This window comes from Geotrypetes seraphini, chromosome 1, assembly GCF_902459505.1.
Source record: "Geotrypetes seraphini chromosome 1, aGeoSer1.1, whole genome shotgun sequence".
Taxonomy (NCBI): Eukaryota; Metazoa; Chordata; class Amphibia; order Gymnophiona; family Dermophiidae; genus Geotrypetes; species Geotrypetes seraphini.
In genome coordinates, this window is record NC_047084.1 from 457,501,584 (window position 1) to 457,525,846 (window position 24,263).

General features: G+C 45.4%; 2 protein-coding genes across 4 annotated transcripts in view; both read right to left on the reverse strand.

Moving 5' to 3' along the window:
* LOC117349164 (protein bicaudal D homolog 2-like) overlaps positions 1–8,710 on the reverse strand; it is a 136,539-nt gene extending 127,829 nt beyond the window's left edge. The window contains exon 1 of one of the 3 annotated variants that reach the window (XM_033922281.1): positions 8,484–8,710. In XM_033922281.1, the coding sequence (XP_033778172.1) occupies positions 8,484–8,588 (105 nt within the window). In that variant the 5' untranslated portion in view covers positions 8,589–8,710. Of the gene's footprint in view, positions 1–8,226; positions 8,453–8,479 lie in introns of those variants that run through there. The other 2 variants (XM_033922298.1, XM_033922289.1) reach the window with 2 other exon arrangements.
* Positions 8,711–13,366: 4,656 nt separating this feature from the next.
* Positions 13,367–24,263, reverse strand: part of TKTL1 (transketolase like 1) — an 83,400-nt gene continuing 72,503 nt past the window's right edge. Inside the window, exons 13-14 of the mRNA XM_033922312.1 lie at positions 18,819–18,938; positions 13,367–14,383 (exon numbers count right to left, since the gene is read on the reverse strand). Coding sequence (XP_033778203.1) covers positions 14,211–14,383; positions 18,819–18,938 — 293 coding nt within the window. The 3' untranslated portion in view covers positions 13,367–14,210. The remainder of the gene's footprint in view (positions 14,384–18,818; positions 18,939–24,263) is intronic.

Genomic DNA, 24,263 nt, shown 5'->3' on the forward strand with positions numbered 1-24,263 from the left:
GGGAAAAGACTCAGAACTCCATTGGTGAGTAGACCCTCCTCACAACTGGAAAGGGTGATTACTTCATAGGCAAAAAAACCCTCCATGTCCATAAACAACTAATTGTTAATATTTAGCATCTCAGTCTCATAGTTATATCACTCTCTTATTATAGCATTCTTTTGAAACAATTTCATTCATATCGTGGTAACACTTATCTTTTGGTTCAAGTGTGAAGCTGACAGGATATGGCCCCACCTATCACTGAGTAAGTGTTCATTTCCAATAACAACTTTTCAGAAAACGATAACTTTGATTATTGAAAAATAAAATCACTGGAGTATGTTTTAATTTGACTCACTTCTGGGTCATTCCATACTAAGAGGTCTAAAATAAAAATCTCAGATTTTGTTCAAAATTTGTATGCAAGTCCTTTTCATGTTTCTATGGTACTTGATTGACTGACTTCGGCTACTAGGGGGTTTGGGGGGAATGTGGTTTACGTGGTTATTGACCTGCTGTTAGGGGGTGTAGGGGGAGTTATTTCCAAAATGTTGTTTCTTTATATTGTGTATTGTCACTGGGATTGGATTGCTGTGTCTTGCAATGTTGATTCAGAGAAGTGTTCATTTTTCAAAATAAAAAATTTGTATGTAGAAGTAACAGCATTAAAAAAACATTTCCCCAGGGGAGGAGGAAGGTGTCACGTGATGGCTGCTGCTTGAACAGACACCTAGTTGTTACTGCCTCCCTAAAACTTCCGAGGACACCATGGAAACCTCCATGCGCCCTCTTTCACAGCTTTTGGACAGTAAGCTGGCTAAAATGCATACATCTATGAAAGAGCTGAAAGATACAGGACAAGCTGTGCAGCTGCAGCACGTGCAAGAGCAGGTATTGGCGCATGAGAACTGCGTGGTTACTGTTGAAAACTGACTAGGTGCAGTGGAGGCACAGGTCAAAGTTCTTATGGAGCAGGTCGAGGACCAAGAGAATAACAGCAGGTGGAAAAACATTCATATAATAGGACTGCCAGAAAGTATTAAAGATGTAGACCTGCTAGCTTTGGTGGAGTCTTGGCTACTTCAGGCCTTGGGATTTATGCAAACATTGGGACCTGTGCTGGTGAAACATGTGCACCGAGTGGGCCAGAGGCACAAGGAGGGCAGTAGGTCTCAACAAGTGCTGGCGCACTCTCTTAATTAAGAACATAAGAATAGCCTTACTGGGTCAGACCAATGGTTCATCAAGCCCAGTAGCCCGTTCTCACGGTAGCCAACCCAGGTCACTAGTACCTAGCCAAAACAAAAAGAGTAGCAACATTTCATGCTACCGATCCAGGGCAAGCAGTGATTTCCCCCATGTCTTTCTCAATAACAGACTATGGACTTTTCCTCCAGGAAATTGTCCAAACCCTTCTTAAAACCAGCTACGCTATCTGCTCTTACCACAACCTCTGGCAATGCATTCCAAAGCTTAACTATACTCTGCATGAAAAAAGTATTTCCTCCTACTGGTTTAAAACAGGGGTGCCCAAAACGTAGATCGCTATCTACCGGTCAATCGCAAAGGCAATGCCGGTAGATCGCTGAGCCAGTCTTCTCCCTAGTGTCTTTAGCATCTTTTAGCCGGGCACTCTGCCCAGCTAATTTAGGTGAGCGCCCAGCTGTCTTATTCAGATGACACGCTTCCCCCTCAGCGTCCTCCATTCTTCACTCTGGACCTATCACAGATGAAAGTTAATTACGGCAACCTGCAGAGCAAACGTAACAGGCTGCAGTTGGTCTCTGTAGTATGTTCCCTCTGCCGCGGTCCCGCCCCTGATATTACAGGAGGTGCGGGACTGCGGCAGAGAGAACATGCTCCAGAGGCCAACGGCAGCCTGCTTCGTTTGCTTAGCAGGCTGCTGTAATTACCTTTCAGCTGTGGTAGAGGGAAGAATGGAGACGAGGACAGTTTGAACTTTGAAGATAAACTGAGAGAGTAAGTCTGTACCCTCATCTATCCTCTTGTTGAAACATAGCATTTAGGGAAGTACTCCTCCCAGTAAGACCCCCAGAGTGCCTGTGGTATCCGTTTGCTGAGCACTTTAAAATGTATTCATTTTAAGTTTGCTACTGTTTTGTCTAGTTTCAGAGGCATAAAGGGGACTTAGCTGAAGTTGCAATCAAGAGGTAAGGCTGTGCCCATAGCGAGGGCCCCGGTGGGATGGGGGTTGCCTTAGAATTGCTGGATCGGGGGTGTGGGGGGGGGAGACAAAAGGACCTTAAGGAGGGGAGGGGAAAAGCAGCTTTGAACCAAAAGCCATGAACCAAAAGGGAGGGGGAAGACAGATCCTGGACTAATAGAGTGGTTAGAGAGGGGAAACACCCCGAACCGAGGAAAGAGATGTTCCAGGCCCTAGGGCGAGGGAAGACAGAGTGAGAGAGACAAAGACCTTGACCAAAGGTGGGAGGACCCAAAATGTTAGCAGAAGGAAGATAGAGAGAAGGAGAAACCTGAAACAAAGGGGAGGCAGCACAGAGGGGGGCAGATGTTGGGATATGGAAGGTGCAGGCAGAGGAGGAGAGACCCTGAGGAAGAAAAGAGAGATGCATGATCATAACAGAGGAGAGAGAGAGAGAGAGGGAGACATGTTGCCAATAGGGGTGGAGGAGAGAGGAAGAAAAGTTGGACTCCCGGAGGGACAGAGAGAGATGTTGGTTAGGGAATGGAACGAGGTCTGGAGGACAGAAGAGGTGCACACAGTATATATAATAAATAAATATGGGGGGTCTTTTACTAAGGCGCGCTAGCCGATTTAGCTCGTGCTAAATGCTAATGCGTCCAAAGAATATAATGGGCGAATTAGCACTTAGCGCTCGCTAAATCGGCTAGCACACCTTAGTAAAAGAGGGGGTATATGTTTAGTGTTTTTATTGTTGGTAGATCATCTTGACTTGGTCATTTTAAAAGTAGCTTGCAAGCACAAAAAGTGTGGGCACCCCTGGTTTAAAAAGTATTTCTCTGTAACTTTGAGTGTCCCTTAGTTTTTGTAATTTTTGACAAGAGTGAAAGATTGATCCACTTGTACCCATTCTACTCCACTCAGGATTTTGTAGACTTCAAGTGAAAGATTGATCCACTTGTACCCATTCTGCTCCACTCAGGATTTTGTAGACTTCAATCATATCTCCCCTCAGCCGTTAAGGCTCGGATTTTGAATTTATATAAGCGTAACCGCACTCTAGAATATCAGGGTGCTAAACTGCTTCTGTTGCAGGATTTTTCTCACAAAGTGGCGGAGTAGTGCCGAACACTGGCACCCTTCTGCTCTCAACTCTTCACCCAGTAAGTGAAGTTCTCTTTGCAATATCCTGCGAAGGTGCGGGTGGTTTTTGAAAATTGTACTCTGGTGATGACTAAGGTGGAAGAACTTCGGCAATTTATAAAATGTCTCCCACAGGGTTTTTAACTTTGCCTTTGGAGTTCCTGAGACCTTGTGTGGATTACATGGGGACCTCTTAGTGATCAAGAGGATCCCCCTACTTGGATGCATACCTTCAATGCCTTTTGCCCACTACAATGGAGTGGTAGCCTATATTTAGTGTTGCCATTACCTCTAAACTACGTACTTGGGGTTAGAGTTCCTATATCCCTTATTGTTCAGGATTATTTCCAGTTTTTTCTCTGTGGGGTGATTTTCATTTTTTGTTTTTCCTTGGGGACGGGAGTGCGCTATTTTTGGTATTTGCTTATTTCTTATCGTAATTCGGGCTGTTGTGTATTACTGTTTTCCATATCATTGCTGATTCTTGTTTATTATGTAGGGGGAGGAGGGGGGCTGGACAGAATATTAGAGCTGGTGATTAGTATCTGTGTGTGCGAGTGTGGAACTTTGCCAAGTGTGTGGTCCAGTATGCTAGTTGTCTGGAGGGACTTATCCAGCAAACACACAACAAATTACCTGATGTTTTGGGAGGAGGATTGTGTGGCTGGTTTCTGTGTGAAGGGGGGAGGGAGGGGGTAATGGGTTCATTGTTCAGGATCAGGCTCTCAGGTTTGAGTGCTACCTGCAGGGTTTTCAGTCCCCTTTGGTATGGTGCTGAGATGGTGCAGCTGGAACGCCATCAGCGGTGCTTACTGCGTTCTATACTGGTCTTTGTTTTGGAGCCATCATTGGTTGATTATGGGCAGTTTGCGCATTGCCACCTGGAATATTGATGGAATCCACTCTCCTGTGAAGCACACTAAGCTGTTTCAGTATTGTAAGTGGCTGGACATTGATGTCCTACTATAACAAGCAGCCCACCTCACTTCCTCAGATTATTTCAAACTCAGACAAGACTGGGTTGGAGAGCTGGCATTTGAATCTTATAATGGGAGACAACGGGGGGGGGGGGGGGGTTACAATTCTTATTCACAACTGGAGACTTTGCTTAACCCATAAACTCATACAGGATCCTGATGGCCAGAATGTGTTGTGGGTTGGGAGATCATGGGCAAGCGCTATACTATGTGATCGGTATATGCCCCAAATGTTTACTCCCATAGGTTTTTCACCTCTCTGTTGGCAATCCTAGCCTCATACCAAGATTATCAGTTAGTAGTAGGGGAATTTTAACATCACATCTGATCCAGTTATTCATTGTAAGTCATCTAAGCCTTGACTGAAAGGTGGGGAGAATCGAAGAGTCAATTTTCTTATGAAAAATTTGCTCCTCTTGGATGCTTCGCAAATTTATATCCGGAAGAGTTGGATTTTACTTTTCACTCCTTCATCCATGATGTTTTTTGCTAGGCTTGACTATCTTTTATTGGCCGAACTGCTTTATTCTGTTGCAAAAGGGACAATCAAGAATGGTGTAATATCTGATCATCATTTAGTTTGAATGGACTTGCTGATCACATCAAAGATGAATGCGGCTCACTGGCGCATGAATCCCACTCTACTTGGATTCTGATTGAATATGTAGTTCACACGCAGTGTGAGAGAAATAAACCTCTGGTTGAGGTGGTTACACAATTGCGGGACATTTGTGCTGTTATGGGAGGTAGACTGACGGCTGACTTGTCAACAATATCTTGAACTGTGCAAGCAGGTTAATGATATGCTTCATTTACGGGCCTCTCAAGATATCCAACCTTATAAGTATAATTTGCATCAGTGGGGTAATAAAATGGGTAAGTTGTTGGCCTCTTTAGTGCGTCAGAGAGGCGGGAAACAATATAGTAAAAGCATCAAAACTCCTAAATCCACTTGGGTGACTACTGCAATTGACATCCAAGCCCAATTTATTCACTTCTATCTCACCCCTGTATGATAAGGGACACTCTGATGTTACACAGCATGAGGCCTTTTTCCATGGGCTTCAGCTTCCATCTCTTAGCTCAGAACAATTGTCCCAGCCACCTCGGGACCATCAGGTCTCATAGCAGGCCCAGCACAGGCCTACAACAGGCTTGGGAGGGGAGCAGGTCAGCACTGACCTGAATATAAATAGAGACCCCCATTTTTAGGTAATATTTTTGGGATCCCTCCTGTCCCAGCCACCGCTGGATCACCAGGTCTCATGCAGGTTCATGGAGGCCTGCAAGGCATCGGGAGGGAGGGGAGGCAGGGTACAGAACCTGTTAGTTAGGGAGGGGTAGGTGCAGAGACTGGCAGGGCAGAAGAAGGGAGCGAGTGAGGGTACAGTATGCAGAACCTGGCAGAGCAGCGAGGGAAGAGGAACAGGGTGCACAGCCTGGCAAGGCACTGCACTTGAATATTAACACCCCACCTGGTTTATATTCAAGCCAATCTTTTTTCCTCCTTTTGAGGGCAAAAAAGTTACCTTGATTTATATTCGAGTATATACGGTACTTTTTTGATTGTAATGTATTTTTATATTTGCCCATTTTACTATTGTGCTGTTAAAAATAAGTTGTGTGTTATACTAGATACCACCTTGGGTGAATTTCTTCATAAGGGCAGTTAATAAATTGGTTCTAATGATCAAACAAAACTGGTCAAAATGCAGCAGTCAAATTGATTTTCGGGCTGAAGAAGTTCGATCATGTAACACTTTACTACCGACTGATACATTGGCTGCCGATGGAGGCACGTGTGACATTCAAGTTTGGTTGTTTTTGCTTTAAGGTACTATTTGGTCTAGCCCCTAAATACATAACTGACCTTTTCTCTTTCTCAGCCAACAGACATAAGAGAAGCTCACATTTGAACTATGTTTCCACTCCAGTTAGAGAATGTATACGTAAAAGACATCATCAACACCTTTTCTCACATCAGGCAACATTATGGGGAATTTAGGAAATGCCTAAAAACATATCTGTTCCTGAAGTATCTAGGCAGCTGACCTGTACAATTCTTACTCCACAATAACTGATTCCTAGAACTGTTAATCACTAGCTTTTAATTCTGTTAATTCCACTCAATTTGTACCATATTTTAATCATTGTAAACCGCATAGAACTTCACGGTCCTGCGGTATATAAACTGTTATTATTATTATTAAGGTAATGGATTAAGAATGACCTCAAATTACAGTACAGTAGAATCTTAGTTAACCGGGTATCGGTTAACCAGCATTCTCAACCAACCGGCAAAAAAGTCACTGGTGGGAAAAAAATACACCCCCCCCAAAGCACCAGCAGTCCTAAGCCATGAACCTCACCTCCCTCCCCAAAGTACCAGCACGGAAGTGTCCTGAGCTGCAAATCTTCCCTCCCTCCCTCAAGCAGCTGAGAGAGAAACCCACCTCCTCCCCCGAGGCACCAGTGCAGCAGTGGTCCTGAGGCGCAAAATCCTCCTCCCTCCCTCAATCCCCGTAATGGCAGAAGCAGGTGGCAGTCCTGAGCCACAAACGCCCTCGCTCCCTCCCTCTCTTTCTTACTCAAGCACAGCCAGTCAGCAGGAGGCAGCCTCAAAACAGGCTGTTCATGGCCAACCCCGGCAGGGCCTTTCCCCTGATGCGTGGGAAGTGATGCATCAGAGGAAAGGCCTTGCCAAGGTTGGCCACAAGCAGCAAGTTTTGAGGCTGCCTCCTGCTGACTGGCTGCATTCATGTAAGGAAGGGAGAGTGGGGGCAAGAGGGTTTGCAGTTCAGGACACCACCTGCTTCTGCAACCAAAGGGCTTAAGGGAGAGGGGTAGGGCTTTGCAGCTCAGGACCCTTACCATGCTGGTGCTTCAGGGCAGGAGGGAGTGCGACTGTGGTAGATAAGGTTTCTAACACATTCTCAATTAACCAGAAAAACTGTTATCCAGTATCCACCAATCCCCAAGGGTGCCAGATAACTGAAATTCTACTGTACTTCTGTTTTATTCAATGACAAACTCTCAGCCTCAATCATCTAGAATCAGATTACACTCCAAGATCACCCACTGTGTCCACTCAAACATTAAGTGGAACCAACTCCAGAAAAATGCTACATAGATAAAAATCTTTCACCCTCTATAAAGATATCTAGTGCCCCTAATTCACTTTGGGCCCTTTTTACAAAGCTGCAATAGCAATTCCTGCATGGCAAATATGATGCAGGGCTTTGTCACAGTTGTTGCACAGGGACTTGCTACAGCAGCTTTGTAAAAGGGGTCCCTTTTTTTACAAGCTTCACAAGACCATTTCTTTAATAGCTCCTGCTCAAAGGGGTACCAACCAAGGGGGGAGGGGGTGCTGAAAAGTTTACAGCCCAACCAACTTCCTAACTTCTGAATATTATTTTGCCACTGTATGCTGAAAATAGTTATTATTTCCTTAAGTGCCAATTTGCAGAAACAATTTTTTTTTAACATGATTTCAGATCATTGATTGAACCATATCCATGTCATTTCTTGGCTGGGATGAGAACTTTTCGGCACCCCGTCGTATGTAATAACATTTCCCCCTCCAAACACAAGGACAAAACTACCCAAGTATTTATTCCACAGGTATAACACATATATACAGTTTTATAAAATTTAAAAATTACCTAGCCATAACATTTCTAATGTACCAAACGCTTGCTACTAATTTCTATAACCCAACCAGACGTACGCACTTTGCAAAAACTTTTTTTTTTTTTTTTTTTTGCATTTTTACAACTATCATCTGCATTATGATACAAGGCCATCAAGTCACGCATTCAGTTGCCCTCACACGCATTTAGGGGCCGGTTTCCTATCCCCGTGGTATACCATCTCTCCTCGATCTAGCATGTCTCCCACCTCTCCTCCACACACACACACACACCTACCTACCCACCACTACGGTCGTTAAACTCATACCTGGCGCTGCCCATCAACAATCTTACAATTTTCCTTCTCTAGTAACCCATCTCCATAGACACAACTTCTCTCTCTTTGAAACTTCCCGCCTCGCCGGAAACAGGAAGTAGTTAAGGAGGGCGGGATGTCAGAGAAGGAAAGCTGCGAGACTTGTCGCGGTCGATCCCAACGACGTAGAGAGCTGCACGGAGGCGGAGATGGTTCCCGCGAGGTTTTCCCGAGAGTGTACGAGCCTACCTCGGCAGCCACTTACCTACCCGGGGGTTTTCCAAAACGTCCGTTTCCTCCGCCCTTCGATAATTCAGCGCAGCCGCACTTGCTCTCCGCGCGAGCTGACGCAACGAGGCCCAGCAGAGACACATGCAGGGGCTACAGCGCCGGAGATCACCTGATCTATTGGCACATGCGTGTGGCGACCTCCACGTGCAGCCAGGCGGAGCACGTGGAGGTCGGCATTACCCGGCACTTTAGGTGATGAAAGCTGTTGTGGCTGGCTTTTCTAGGTGGTCAGTGTGAGCCTTGTTGCGTCAGCTTGCGTAGAGGGTCAGGATGGATGTGAATTAATAAAGCATGGATTTGCTTATTTAACTACGCTTTGCCACCATGGCGGTTAATGTTAAATAATGCACCGGGATTTATTTTCGTATTTTTTCTTAAAACAAGCCAGAGTTCTACAAATAATTTTATGCATAAAACGTATGCCTACTTGGAGGCGTAATTAAGGGCAGACTGAGGGCCAGCATAAGTTATAGGCAGAGTATGAAATAAAGTAGTTGTTCTGAATATAATTTAAGCCAACTAAATAAAAGATCTACCTTATCTGCATGAATGGTGACAAAGTTACTACTAATATGGATTGTACTTTTATTGAACTACCACTTTATTCTTAGTTTTATTTATGAGCGCTTGCTTCTATTTTAAAAATAGTCTAACAGTCAATCAGACCACTTTATACATGTTTAGAGTGTAGCAATTTAAATAATTAATTGTTGAGATATCCAGCAGGACCTGAAAAATTACGATGATGACGTCAATGGCAGAAGGCTAAGATAAACAAATAAATAAATGGAACACCTGACTGTGAGAATAAAGATAAGAGTCAGTGGCACATAAAGAATTTCTAAAATATTAATAGTACAGAACAGGAAATTGAATTTATAAAGGCAGTTATTCCTGTTGAGATTATCTTGCCTCATGGCAGAATCAAACCTGCCATAGCTGCTATTACTACTACTACCATTAATCATTTCTATAGCAGACCTTGTAGACCGTGCCATAGCAAGGATAGATGACACCCGTTCCTTCCCCACGCTACACTCACTTGCTCCCTTCCCTGTTAAGTCTTTGCTAACACAAGCGGCTTCTGCAGCCTGCTGCTCCCACCTGCATAATCAATTTCCCTCTGACATCACTTCTTGGCCCCATGACCAGGACATGATTTTAGAAGGGAGCCAGGCCAGCGTGAGCAGCAGGCTGGATAAGTTGCCCATGCAGGCAAAGATTTAGAGTTATTGGGGTGGAAAGGGAAGGTGTGGTGTGGGGCAGCAGAGAGGTGTCAAGATGAATCCTGGGTCGATGCCCCCCTCCCCCCTTACTATGCCACTGGTCGTCTCAACAGCACATCCTTAAAAATCTGCTTCCCTCAGTTTTGACAGCTGCAGTTTGTAATACCAGTTTATCTCTGAAGGACATCAATGCGCACACCCTGCAGACTAGAGAATTGCACAGGGACAACAGGAATCCTGCAGGTTTCTCCCTTCGAGTCGCAGGTATGCCCCCTCAGATTGCAGGGATGTCATGAGGACCCCCCTCGTGGTAGGATAGCAATTGGGCTGATAAAGCCATTTACATCAATACAAAAAATTCAATGTAGATGTTTTGACTTGGCTCATATCATTGCCTCCTTTTCTAATGCAGCTTGTTTATTAACTTCTGTTATTTTTTTTAGAAATAAAAACTAAATAAATAGCATCATTTCTTTTTACTTATCGTTTTTAATGCAGTGTCTTTAGAGCAAAATGCTTGCCCCAAACGAGGAAGGATGCTGGAAATGAGCTCCTCTATGAACCCTTGAGAAAGCCCTTGTGGGCGAAATGGATCCCATCAGGGTATACTAGAGCCAACTGCATTAAAAACGATAAGTAAAAAGAAATTATTCTGTTTTATTAGTTTTTATTTATGGGCCAGTATATGTCTTCTCAGGGTAACAGTAAAAAACAATACAAGATGTACCTTTAAATCGGACACTCAATGTGTATCAGACATCCAAAGTTGGCTACAAGGCGTGCAGACTGGGTTTAAAAACTCCCTGTGTGAAACCGGAAGTGCAGATGCGTCAGTCTTCAGACACTCTTAAAGACACAGAACCACACGTTTATGGACTTACGCTGCTGTGTCATAGATAACATAAAAGAAAACAGTGCTAATAGAGCTGAATGTCTTTTGCAAGCAGAGCAGTTTTGGATCCACAAATAGAATAGTGAAGAACAGGAAGGTCTTAACCAAAAGCTGGAGTGGGGTGCCTTCTATTGAAAGAACGTGCTTGCATTTTAATCTCATTATTGAATTTAGGGCAACTGATTTTAGAAGCAAATCCCATTATAGGAAGTGACACTAGATTTTTTTAAAATTAAAATCTAAAATTTGCATTAAAAAAATTAATATAAAAAGAAAAAAACACATCCAATTTAGTTTCTGTAGTTCACACAGGTTAGTGAATGGGTCTCTCTCATGTTTCCTCCTGCTATAGGAGGTTCTCTTCCATGCAGTGCAAAACTAAAGGAGCTTGCACTCTGTTGTTCCATATGCAACTCTTGTGTTCTGTAACTCGTGTTTTAAAAGGACGAGTGGTCTGGCCTACATAGATTTTTGCACATGGGCATATAAACACATAAACCACAAATACAGATGTGCATGAAGTCATATTGAAAGAACGTGCTTGCATTTTAATCTCACTATTGAATTTAGGACAATTGATTTTAGAAGCAAATCCCATTATAGGAGATGGCACTAGATTTTTTTAAAAATTAAAATTTGCATAAACAAAATTAAAATTAATATAAAAAGAAAAAACACACACAATTTAGTTTCTGTAGTTCACACAGATTAGTAAATGGGTCTCTCTCATGTTTCCTCCTGCTATAGGAGGTTCTGTGTCTTTAAGAATGTCTGAAGACTGACGCATCTGCACTTCCGGTTTCACAGGAGATTTTAAACCCAGTCTGCATGCCTTGTAGCCATCTTTGGATGTCTGAGACTCATTGAGCGTCCAATTTAAAGGTATGTCTTGTATTGGTTTTTACCATTACCCTGAGAAGACATATACTGGTCCAGTTTTAATTTGATGTTTTGATTCTGGTTAGTTTTGATCGGAGATGTTACACCCTGCGGTAGCTGAATAGTGAAACGCTGGCCACCGTCAGTGTACCGATCAACCAAGATAAGTTGATATTTTCATCTATCACACAGTATATGCATTTTTTTGATTATACTTTTAAGTAGTGCAGTGTTTTTCTAATTAAAGGAGGTATTTTAGCCAGTGAGGTTAACGCTCAACCACCGTTATTCCACCATTGTGGAGGTGGGAGGGCCCTTGTCTGAGGCTTTTTCCTCCGTTGAGAATTGTAATCTCACTCTGCATTTTGTTTTTCAATACACCATCAGACAGTGTGCATCTGACCAGTTTCAAAAGAAAGCCATACACAGGATGTCAGGGCATTTATTAACAATACTATACAAATCAGTGGACCCCATTTCAGGAATCAGAACACAAAAAATATAGCTAAATCTTCCCAACTCAAAAACAATTTGGTCAGTATACAAAGTCAAAGTGAAGCAGTTTGACAGACATGCTGCACATGGATAGCTGTCCTGGGCATAATACATCAGGCAAGCTAAGCTTCCTTTCATTTTAACTGGTTTCAAAAGCTGAACAGTGACGACCAAGTGAAGTACGCAGCCCCCCTCCCCCAACCCCTACTGAAATATAAAACAGAAGTACAGAGGCAACAGGGAACTAGAACAAAAAAATTCTTGATAATTCTTACACCTGAAGTACCCCAGAGCAACTGAAATTACATTTACCTCCCTTGATAAAAGGTGTATATAGAATGATTTAAGTTTCTCTGCACCCTAGGGAACAGGCAGGATTGGTTTTTTTTTTTCTAATTTAAAGCTAGAAGCTTGATACAAGGTAGCAAGTTTTCCACCATCAACATATGCTTGCTTGTTAGCAGTGGTATTAAGTGCTATAGGAGCAAAGGTCTGTGTGAGGTTTTTGAGGTAGTAGCATGGGGAATCTGAGGGACAGTGTCAGGAGAGCAGAGTGGTGCAAGACAGGCGCCATGAAAGTAAACCCTTCCCTGCTCCTACCCCCTTCCCCTTGGATCTTTCAACATAATTTTTATAATCTATGAGAAGGAAGGTTACACCCCCCCCCCTTTATGACCAAGGAGCTGATATAAGGGTTTGAGTGCTTGACCTTGGGCTGCCATGTGGTGGAAAGTCATAGTAAGAGCCATCTTAACACATATCACAAGACATAAGCGCGCAAGATAAACACACGCCGACATTTGAGAGCAGACAATTAAGCACAAGGCTTCAGCACACCGCTCTAAAAGCTTATTTTAAAGGGCTCTGACGGGGGGGGGGGAACCCCCCCACACTTTACTTAATAGTGTTGGCACTATCGTTGAGGGTGGTTTTGGGGGGTTGTAACCCCCCCATTATACAGAAAACTTAACTTCCCCCCCAAAAAAATAGGTAAAAAAGTTAAGCGCAAACAGTATTAAGTAAAGTGGAGGGGTTCCACCCCACATCCCCCATCGGAGCCCTCTAAAATAAGCTTTTAGAGCGGCACGCTGAAGTCTTGTGCTCAATTGTCCGCTCTCAAATGTCAGTGCGTTTGTCTCGCACGCTTTTGTCCCGTCACCCCACAAGACATGAGCACTACATTTTTGGTGGTGAAGCACTATCGGCTACCCTCCTATACAGCGAGGGATGATGACCAGAATCAGAGGCAATGCAGCAACAGCACCACTACTAGAAATAAATGCAGCATATTGTACACTCAACCAACACCACCTGCTTCAGAAATGAACAGTCAGTCTGTTCAAAACCATACACTATAAAAAGGTGTGTAAGTAAAATATCATCCTACGTTAAGTCAGGCACACCAGATTTTAAGCTATTTTCACTCAGGCTGTGATGCAGGTGCCCTCTGGGCTATGCCCTAGCTCAGGAGTTCTCAATCAAGTCCTCAGGACACACCAAGCCAGTCAGGTTTCTGGGCTACCCACAATGAATATGCACAAGAAAAATCTACACGCTTTACCACTGAACTTTGTTTATTCCACTCGATCTGTAATACCTTTTAATCATTGTAAACTGCATAGAACTTCACGGTCCTGCGGTATATAAAACTATTATTATTATAATAATAATATATGTAAATCTCATGCATATTCATTGTGGATATTTTGAAAATCAGACTGCTATGGTATATCCTAAGGACAGGTTGGAAACTCCTGCCCTAACCAAATAAGCCTATTATCCTTAACGAGTATGAAATAGATTTTACCTACCCCACAGTTTAAACAGCATATATACAAATCAGATTCCTCTAATGAATATGCATGTTAAGTACACTGGCCAGAACGAGGCAGGGGTGGTGGGGTCCAGAGGATGGTTTCAGAACCCGTGCAGGAAAGATAAATAGCATTAAAGAAGTGGAAGGATACAGGAGACAAGTCACATTTCTTTTTACAGTCGATGTAGAAAACATAGATGAAATAACAGGCTTTGTTCTTGAGGTAATGGGCTTGGGGGATATGCAAAACAACTAAACAGATTCTGCTCCCACTCCAGCAGCAGTTAAAGCAGTGGAATGTGCTGCGAGGCTCAATGTCCCAACAGGCCCATGTCAATATTCCAGATCCATTACACTGCCCTAACCTGTGACAAGGCCAGTGCTGCACCCCCTCCCCTCAGTTTGCAAAGGTTGACTTCACAGCCTCCATGATGCACTTGGAACTGATCCCAAACATGTCCAGCAGCTCTGCAGGCTTCCCACTTCGTGGCACCTCTTTCACAGCTAGCTGCTGCACTATAATCCCAGGCTGCCCAGCCATGGCAGCACACACTGCTTCACCAATACCTCCTACAGATGAGGGAGAGAGGAAATAAAAAAAAAGGATTTAGTCGTCATTTCCCATTGGATAGGACTTTTTACATATCCTGCTAAAATGACCCCTCTGCGGTCTGTAAAGCCTGAACTGCCCCAGCTGCTAAAGCAGTCAAGCTGGCAGCAGCAGTAAGGAGTCCCCAGCAGCTTTGGCAGTAAGGGAATTCTTTTTACCCTGACCCTTAGCAGCTGGAGAAATCCCTCCATGGGCAGCAAGGGAAGCCCAGGCTGTCAGCTGCCAACTCACGAGGCACTAGCGGCGGGATTCCCTGGCCGCCAGCACCAGATGCTGACAAGGCTCCCCACCACTCCGGCCTGCACAGCGTTTGCACAGGCTGGTCATGAGTGCTTCGCGTCTGGAGCACAATGAGCACTTTTTCCCCTGCAAAGTGAAGGTTAGATGAAAAATACAGTAAATTTAAAGGGAAAGCAGCCTTTTAGACTAAAAAAATATATCCTGAGGCAGTGCCAAACAGAACAGACTCCACTGGCTCACCAAACAGTATGCTGTGCCTGTATTGGTGGCAAGGCTTACTGATGAAGGACCTCTACAAAATAGTTGGGGAGGTGGAGGGGAGGTAGAGGAAGGGGGGAGGACCCAGCACAAGACCCGCTGGGTGTGACACCCCCTGAGGTCGGACGGACGGACCCCCCAAACAGGGCCCACCCAAACTCAGTCTGGCACCAAAATGGGGACTAGGTGCTCTAAACAAATTCCAACAGCTCTAACAAAGGGAGAAGGGTACAACTCACTGACACCTGCTGGAGACTGAGAGAAGACTACGTTATATAGGGAGGGTCAGCTATTATGTACTAGAGAATGACATGGTGGCTGTTACCTGCGGGTAGCCACAGGTAACCCGTCAAAACGGTGGGGGGGGGATAGGGAAGTGCTCACTGCGGGTATGGAAACAAGGCCATTCACCACCCCATGGAGCAGTGAATTGCCTTGTCCCTGCAGTTAAGGGAGGGAACGTGCACACGGCCCCCTCCCTCCTTTCTACACAAATCTATCTCCCTCCCTCCCCCTTACCTCTGTGGTGCATTTTAAGTTTAGAGTAACTAGTTGAAAGCCGCTGGAGCATACGTGCAGTCGCATGCATCTGTGGGCCGAAGCTTTTCCTCTGACGCAACTTCCAGTTGTGTCGGCTTTCAACAAGTTACTCTAAACATGCCGCGAAGGTAAGGGGGAGATGCTTGGACTGCGCGAGGGGTGCTGAAGGGCGGTGAGAGGGAAGGAGGGACGCTGAAGAGAGGTGGAGAGGAACAGATGCTAAAAGGAAATGGGGAACAGAGAGTGGGGAGAAGACGCTGAAGGGAAATGGGTGAACAGAGAGTGGGGAGAAGACGCTGGAAGGGAAGAAGACAGATGCCAGACTATGAGGGGAGCGGAGGTTAGAAGATGGGTGCCAGACCAATTGGGGGGGGGGGTGAAGGGAGAGGCACAGTAACAGAGCAAATGGAAGATGCAGAGAGAAGACAGTGGATGGAAGGAATTGAATGAGAAGATGAGGAAAGCAGAAACCAGACAACAAAGTTAGAAGAAAAAAAAATATTTCTATATATTATCTTTCCCCCCCCCCCTTTAGGATAAAGTAGTATATTAGTTGTGTTATTAAAAATGTATAAACAAAGCCCTGCCAGCTGAACATTTTTCTCTAGTTCAGCAGCCAGAACTTTGATTTATAAGGAAGGAATAAGCTAAATATTGCAGTACTGAGGCTTGTATGGATGCTGTGGGGATAGTAATCGTGGGGACAGTGGTTGCTGGGATGGGGCGGTGACAGGGACAAATTTTTTCCCCGTGTCATTCTCTATTATGTACTATACCAAAGTTTTGGTCCGTCTCCACCTGCTGGTCATGATGAGCTATTGCCCATCAGTGAAGAACAGTACCGGTCTAGCAGGTGACACAGAAGTCAGAGATGCTCTGCCTGGACACACCTAGCTGGCTGGGCTTTTAGGATATTCACCTTGAATATGAATGAGATGGAACCACATGTATGGGGGAGGGGGTGGGAGGGACAGTTTTTGCACCTCTCAGGCATAGTAATTGCAGATATCTTGAAAATCAGACTAGCCGGGTGTTGCCAACCATCAGGTTCAGAATCACTAACTTAGGTTTGCACAGTGTTCTTTCCTCTATCCATTATATAAAAAGGGAGTTTATATCTTGCATCTATATAGGTAATTTTCCAAGCTCTGTTTCTTCTAGAACTCACTAGGCCTAGCTAAAAATTTAGTTGTCTATGGCACCATAACCCACAAAAAAGTTTGCCCTATAAAGCTGCAATTGCAAGGTACTCAATTGCTCCTGAGAATCACTAAAAGGCACATAACACTGTACAAGTTCTGCCCCCATTAGCATGGAGGCAGGATATTTTTTTGTATTTAGGAATGGTTTGTATCAAATTGGCATTATCTGTAGTTAGATTGCACTGTGCCCTTGAACTACAAATCCCTGTAATAAACTCTTTCAGAGCATATAAAACTTACAATATCTCTCAAGATGAGAAGAGTATCTGCCACCGCTTTCTTCCAGAACTGGTTCTTTGGCTTGAATATCCACCAATCTGATATTGCCCGGACCTGGACCGCCCGATCCGATTGACCCGCCAGAGAATTCACAAACCAGTTGGACAGAGGGTATGCAAACTATTTTGTAACCTTCTCTTACAATCTGCAAGAGCCCGATTCTTCTTCAGGAACTGGTGCTATAGCTTGATGTCCAAGAGTCTTTGCACCATTGCTTGGATCCTGGCCTCCTTTTTCAGCTCTCCAGTTGGGGGGGGGGGGGGGGGAGTTAAACAGATCTGAAGGAGGGTGAGAGAACTCAATCTTGCGGCCTTCTCAAATATCCAGGACCCTGTCTAAGGAATCTGCTCCTACACCCTCCAGAATGCTGACAGCCTCCTACCAATGTGTGGAGGTGTAGCTGCTGACCTGCCATCACTGTGACTTTGTGCTGATGCACAACCCTAAGGGTAGAGAATGACATGGTGACAGAATTCAACACCGTTCCTGTCCCCACAGGAAACCATCTCCGTGTCATTCTTTAAGGAGATAGGAAAGAATCAGAGTATGAATGGGTACAACCACTGACCCTCAAGCCTTGCATTGAAGAATGCTGGGGTAGAAGCACTGAGATTGAGATAGACATTAAAGAATGACATGGGATGATGTCCCACAGTTATCCGCGGGAACTGTGATGAATTGTGTCACCATGTCATTCTCTACCTGAGGGTTGTTGGCATCTAGAGTTGCCAAATTTCTATCTGGATCCCTGATAGGGTCTGAATGGAGGAACCTGTGAAGTAATAGGCGAGACCTACCAGAGGAACAAAAATTGCCTCCGACTCCCCCAGCAGGGCGGTGAGGTCTGCTGTCTGGTAAAGACTTAAGGACAACGATCCACCACATGGGCCATAAGGTTGTCCAAGCCTTTGAAACGAGCATCTGCCCCTTAAAAAGCGGTCTGCTTAAGGTAGCTTTGGAGGCTGAATCGCCCACTCACTGCCTAATCCAGTGCATCTAGCGGGCAGAAACTGTGTATGCTGATACCTTGCTCATGGACATCAGAGAGCATCTGCCATATAATCTTCTACTCCTTCCATCACCAGCTGGGGACAGACTTCCTCCGGACTCCATCTTAACCTTGTGTGTCAGGCACAAAGGAGACTGCCGCTTTGATCCCCAAAGCTGGCACTTCAAAATTGTCTTGCAATCCCTGTGCATCTGTTAGCATCACTCCTCCCTCGCTAGGAAAGGATACATACTTCGTTACTTGAGCCAACGTGGAATCCAAACAGGCTGACAAACAGGTGTTGGAATTCCAGCTATAGAGTCTGGTCTTAGCCTTGCTCGAAGATCAATGGGTGATCTGCTCTGTCTTACTGAATAATTTGAAAGTTAAGTAACAGGTTTGTCCTTTGGAATTTGTTGGGAAGGGAAGAGGATGGGCATATGTTCTCTGTTGGGGAGCTGGGGAATTTTTGGACAGGATTAATACAAATTTTTGCCATTTTAATTTTGGGGTGGGGAATGAGAGTGGCACAGTGGTTAAAGCTATAGCCTCAGCACTTTGAGGTTGCGAGTTTAAATGCACACTGCTCCTTGTGACCTTAGGCAAGTCACTTAATCTCACTGCCCCAGGTACAATAGATTGTGAGCCCACCAGGACAGACAGGGAAAAAATGTTTTGAGTATCTGAATAAATTCATGTAAACCATTCTGAGCTCCCCTGGAAAAACTGTATAGAAAATTGAATGAATGAACAAAAGAATGAATAATATAATTTCACTGTCTGAAGTAGTCCCAATAAAGATTTAACAATTAAACCCTACTTGAGGGGGGAAGGCTGTTAGAAGCTGAATAGGGAAATGCAGAGCAAAAGTTATTTCCTCCCACATACCCTCTCTGTAGTGGTCCTCAACTGTGATGATGCGTCCTCCAGTGGCTCTAGCACATGACAAAATAGTGGTGGTATCCAGTGGTTTTATGGTGAATGGATCGATCACACATATGTTGGTTCCTGGGAGAGAGAGTAAAGGGAAGGGAATATATATATAAGACCATCATTCAAAGTTTTCCCAGTACGAGATCCCTTTCTTTTGCTTGTGTCCCTTAACCAGCTTGTTCACTACTCAAAATTAGAGAGCTAAGAGGCTGATGCTCAAAAGGCTCACGGTACAGTGAAACTGTCAGCATTAGTATGCTGGCTGTGACCACCACAGTGTCAGCATAGGCTCCTGGGAAATTATATTACACTATCTGATGCTGCAGATAAGATTGAATGTGGGCCCAATTCAGTCTATCGCAGACATTTCCCAAGGATCAGATAGTGTAATATAATTTCCCAGGAGCCTATGCTGACATTCTGGTGGTCACAGACAGCATACTAATGCTAACAAACTTGCAGAAAACTTGATGCATGCTCAAAGTAATTTATTTATTTAACTAGTTGTATAGCCCATCCTCCCCAGGAGCCCAGAACAAGTTACAAAGATATGTGCATAGAAGTCATCAGGGTCAATAACACCTGATACAGAGAATTGAAGACAGGTATCACCACACATGCTATGGAGAAACTAAGAACATGCATGCCTTAGTGAATCTAAGAACACACTTGTTATATAGAATTTAACAACGTATCAACATGGCTGCGCCGAATCTCAGTTGGTTAAAGCTCGAGACCAGGAGTGTGCTGGTTCATGAACAGTAGTGTCTTCACTACATTCTGGAAGGGCAGTAGGTCGTCAATTGCCCCGATGGCAGGAGGGAGTTGGTTCCATAGTTAAAGCATGCTGTGGGAGTATGATTGCTTCCGGGCTGTTTCCAGGTAGAAGCAATTTGCTGGAGGGTTGCACAGCCTGAGTTTCAAGTTGAGATCAGAGAGGTCATGAATTAGAAGCTTCTTTACTATATAGTCAGGGGTTATGCTGTGGAAGCATTTAAAGGCAACGTTGGTTGTTTGAAGACGGTGTGTGTATTAGAAGCCATTAGGTCCGATTCAGTGCGGGGGGAGATGTGGTCCAAAGGGCTGAAATTCTTTAGGATTATCACTGCTGCATTCTGGACTCTCTGTAGTCTGTGTTGCTCCTTATCTGGTAGACCAATTTAGAGACAACTGCAGTAGTCCAGGTGGGACAAAAAGGTATACAACAGTTGGGTGAAGTCAGTGTCTGAAAAGTAGCAGTGGATGGGTCTGGAGAGACTAAAAGAAAGAAAATTAGTAGGTAAGAATCTAATTTCTCCTTCTTTAACATCTCTCCAGAAACTGATGGGATGTACCAAAGCAGTACCCATCATGGGTGGGACCCCTGAAGGGCCATCACAAAAACATGCTCACTGAACACCGCATCCCAATGCACCTGAACGTCCATACGGTAGTGTCGCACAAAAGAAAGGAGAGAAGACCAAACTGCAGCTTTACAGATATCCACCAGGGAAGACTCAGTCCACAAAGCTGCCTGACTCCAAGTGGAATGAGCCTTGAGAAATTCCGAAACAGGCTTTTTTTGAAGAAGGTACGCTGAGGCGATAGCCTCCTTGATCCACTGCACAATGGTAGCCTTAGAAGCACCGTCCTCCTTACAAGGACCCGCTAAGAGGACAAAGACGATCCGATGTCCGGAACTCCCAGGTCTGCTGAACATAAAAGCGAAGGATCCGATAGACAGCCAACTTGCACAATTGCTTCTGTTCCAAAGTCCAAAACCGGAAGGACCATGGGCTGGTTGACATGAAGAGGCGAGACTACGTTCAGCAGAAAAGGAAGCAGCCACAGCATGACCTGCTCCCCAGAAAACTCTAGGAAGGGAGGCCTACAAGAGAAAGCTTCCAGCTCAGAAACATGTCTCTCAAAAGTAATGGACACCAGGAAGACCATCTTAAGAAGTCAGGTCCTTCAATGTGCAGGAGCCTAGAAAGTACCAGATTGAGATCACAGGCCAGAACTGAAGGCCGCACCGGAAGATGGAGCAATTTAGCTGCCCGAAGAAAATGAATCACGTATAAGAGGCTAATGCCAACCATGCAACAAAACACAAAATGTAGACAAAGCCGCAAGCTGACCCCCAGAAGATGACCAGGCAAGGCCCCTGTCCAGACCATCCTGCAAGAACTCCAAGATGTGAGGAAAAGCATGAATTCAGGGGAACCACACCACACCTAAAGACACCAAACTCGTACAAGCCAAGAGATGAAAAAGTGTCTGGGAACCCAAGAGGGTTAAGATCACCTTATCTCAATAACCTATTTAACTTAGGATTTCCTTTTCAAGAACCAAGCCTTAAGACAAAAGGGACCCAGATCAAACATTGGAATGGGACCCTGAGTCAGGTCAGGTGCGAGGGGCAGCAGAAGAGGATCTGCCACAATAAGACAAACCAGATCTGCGTACCACAGGCACCTGGGCCAGTCTGGAGCCACCAAGCTTACGCGGCTGATGTGACAAGCAATGCGAAGGATTCTGCCCACCATCTGCCATGGGGGAAAAACATACAGGAGGCCACTTGTCGGCTAAGACTGCACCAGAGCATCTAGCCCCTTGGCCTGATAATCTCTGCGCCGACTGAAGAACCTTGGCACTTTGGCATTGACACTCGTAGCCATCAGGTCCATGACCAACTGGCCCTAAGCCTGCACAATTAACTGGAAGGCCACGGGACCCAGACACCACTCAAAGGGATCCAGCACTTGACTACTGAGGAAATCCACCTGCACATTCTCCACCCTCGCTATGTTGGAAACCAAGATGTCCAGAAAATGAGTCTCTGCCCAAGCAATGAGCAGAGAAGCTTCCTGTGCCACTAGACTCTTGGTTATTCCTGATTGACGTAAGCCACTGCCGTGACATTGTCTGAGAGAACCCAAACCAATTTGCCCTTCAGCAACGTCTGGAACGCTAGTAACGCCAACTGGATGGCTCTGGTCTTCTGAACATTGATTGACCAGGACACCTCCTCTCGAGACCAGCTGCCTGAGCCCAGCGACAGACAATGAGCTTTCTAACCAACGGGACTGGAAGACTGTAGCCACCACAGGATGCTGCAATAAACTAACCCCCCAAAGAGAAACGGGAGAGTCCAGATTGTGCATCTGTGCATCTGATCAACTACCACTGAAGAAAAGCATACTGAAGTGGGCGCATATGAGCCCAAGCCCACCTGACCATGTCCAGAGAGGCCACCATCGTCCTCAAGACCTGGAGAAAATCCTGCACCCGAGGACAGAGACAATCCATTAGAAAGCAAATCTGTGACTGAACTTACACACTGGGGTCTCTGGAAGGAAGACTCTCCCCAGGCAGGTGTCAAAGAGAATTCCAAAGTACTCCAGGCACTGACACAGAGCCAACCGGCTTTTGAACAAGTTGACCACCCATCTCCAAGACTGCAGGAACTCCAAAACCCTGAGTCGTAACCCAGGAGCACTCCTGAAAGGACTTTGCTTGAATCAACCAGTCGTCCAGATAGGGATGAACCAGGATGCCCTGTTTGCTTAAGGCCACCGCAAGAGTCTGCAGAGCTGTGGCCAGACCAAAAGGAAGTGCACAAAACTGATAGTGCTTTCCCAAAATCACAAAGCAACGAAAATGCTTATGGGAGGCCCGAATAGGAACATGCAGGTAGATCTCCATCAGGAACTCTCCAGGCTGGACCTCCAGAATGACAGATCTCAGGGTCTCCATGTGCAAAGACGGAACCGAAGCACCCCATTGACACCTTTTAGATTCAAAACAGGCTGAAAAGACATCTTCTTTCTTGGGCACCACAAAGTAAATGAAATACTTGCCGATGTGAACCTCCCAAGGGGGCACTGGGACCATCACTTTGAGGTTGAGCAACCTTTGCAGCGTTTGACAAAAAGCCCGCTTCTTCCAAGCTGCCTGACAAGAAGGAGAGGAAACAATCTGGCAAGGGCCGGGAAAACTTGAGAGAATAACCAAGACCCACTGATAACCCACTGACCCACTGATAACTTCCAAGACCCACTGATCCGTTGTGATCTTGGCCCACCCCTGGTAAACCTCTCACAACTGGGCTCCCACTAGCACCAGGGCCCACAAAGAGTCATTGGGCCGGGCGGGTGGAAGAGGGGCTGCCAGAGGAGTCAAGACCCCCCAGTGGGAACCCCAAAAGGACTGCATGTGCTGAAAGAAACGGCCCCTGGAAGGAAAAGAAGCTGTCTCCCAACCAGGGTGGTATCAACAAAAATCACAAAACACCCCCAGGCGATGCCACCTTGCAAAGGCAGTCAAGAACAGTCCTCAGGAAGACGGGGCACCTTAGAATCAGTCAAGGCCTGAAGCAGCTTGTCCAAATCCTTACCAAGCAAGAAAGCCTCAAAAAGGGACATTTACTACGCTTAGCCTTAGACACCACATCCACCGACCAACCCTGGAGCCACAGGGTAGGGCAAGAAGCCACGGACTTGGCTAACGCCCACAGATCATACATGGAATCCAAGAGATAAGAAGCACCTAGCTCAATTTTAGCAACCTCCTGATCCACCAAGGACCATGCTCAGAACACCAGAAACAAGCTCGGGCTGCCAGACCGCCACAAATCGCCGCCTAGCCTTCCAGGGCAGCCACATCAAAGCTTTGCTTAAGAAGAGACTCCAACCTGACAAGATGGCGCCATAGTGGACAGACATCCACAATAGAGCTCCTGCCTGTTGGGAAAAGTTTACCTCCATTTTTGTGATTGGAAGCAATTTTGCTATGCCAAAGAGAAGGGCAGGGTGGTAGTTTTAGCCCGACAACCAGAACCTGCCCTAATGTGGCAAGGAGTTCACGGGCTTCCTCTCCTCCTCGCCCTGAGGCGCTCCCACTGAGCTGGACGCGAAGGAGGCATTCGGCTATGGGAAGTGAGATTTTGCTTAGCCCCGCAGGACCAGCGCCTCTCTTGCAGCCAAGAGATAGGGGAGTGCCTGCAGCGACGGCGGCAGAATTAACACCATCTGTGGAGCTTCCGAGCTGGCTGGCACCCCAGGAAACTGCTGCCAGAGGATCTTCTGTGAGGGAGGACATTGGAATCTCGGTGCAGAGAGGGGAAATGTCACCTATTCAGCCCCTCGTTAGACCCACCAAGATTACTCTTCATTCGATTTGGACTGCACTAGATTCCCTGTATCAGGTATGCCTGGGAACCTTTCCTCTTGTTCAAGAACAAACTTTAAAAAGGTAAAAAAAATGTGATGAGGAATCGAAGACCCAAGGGGAGAAATTCAGCGGTTAAAGACATTAATACAAGGTCTTCAAGCAACTTGTGGAACTGTTGTTCAGGACAAATTAGTTCCTTAAGGAAAATAGAAAATTTTGAAAGTTATACGAAACAACTGAATTTAAGAT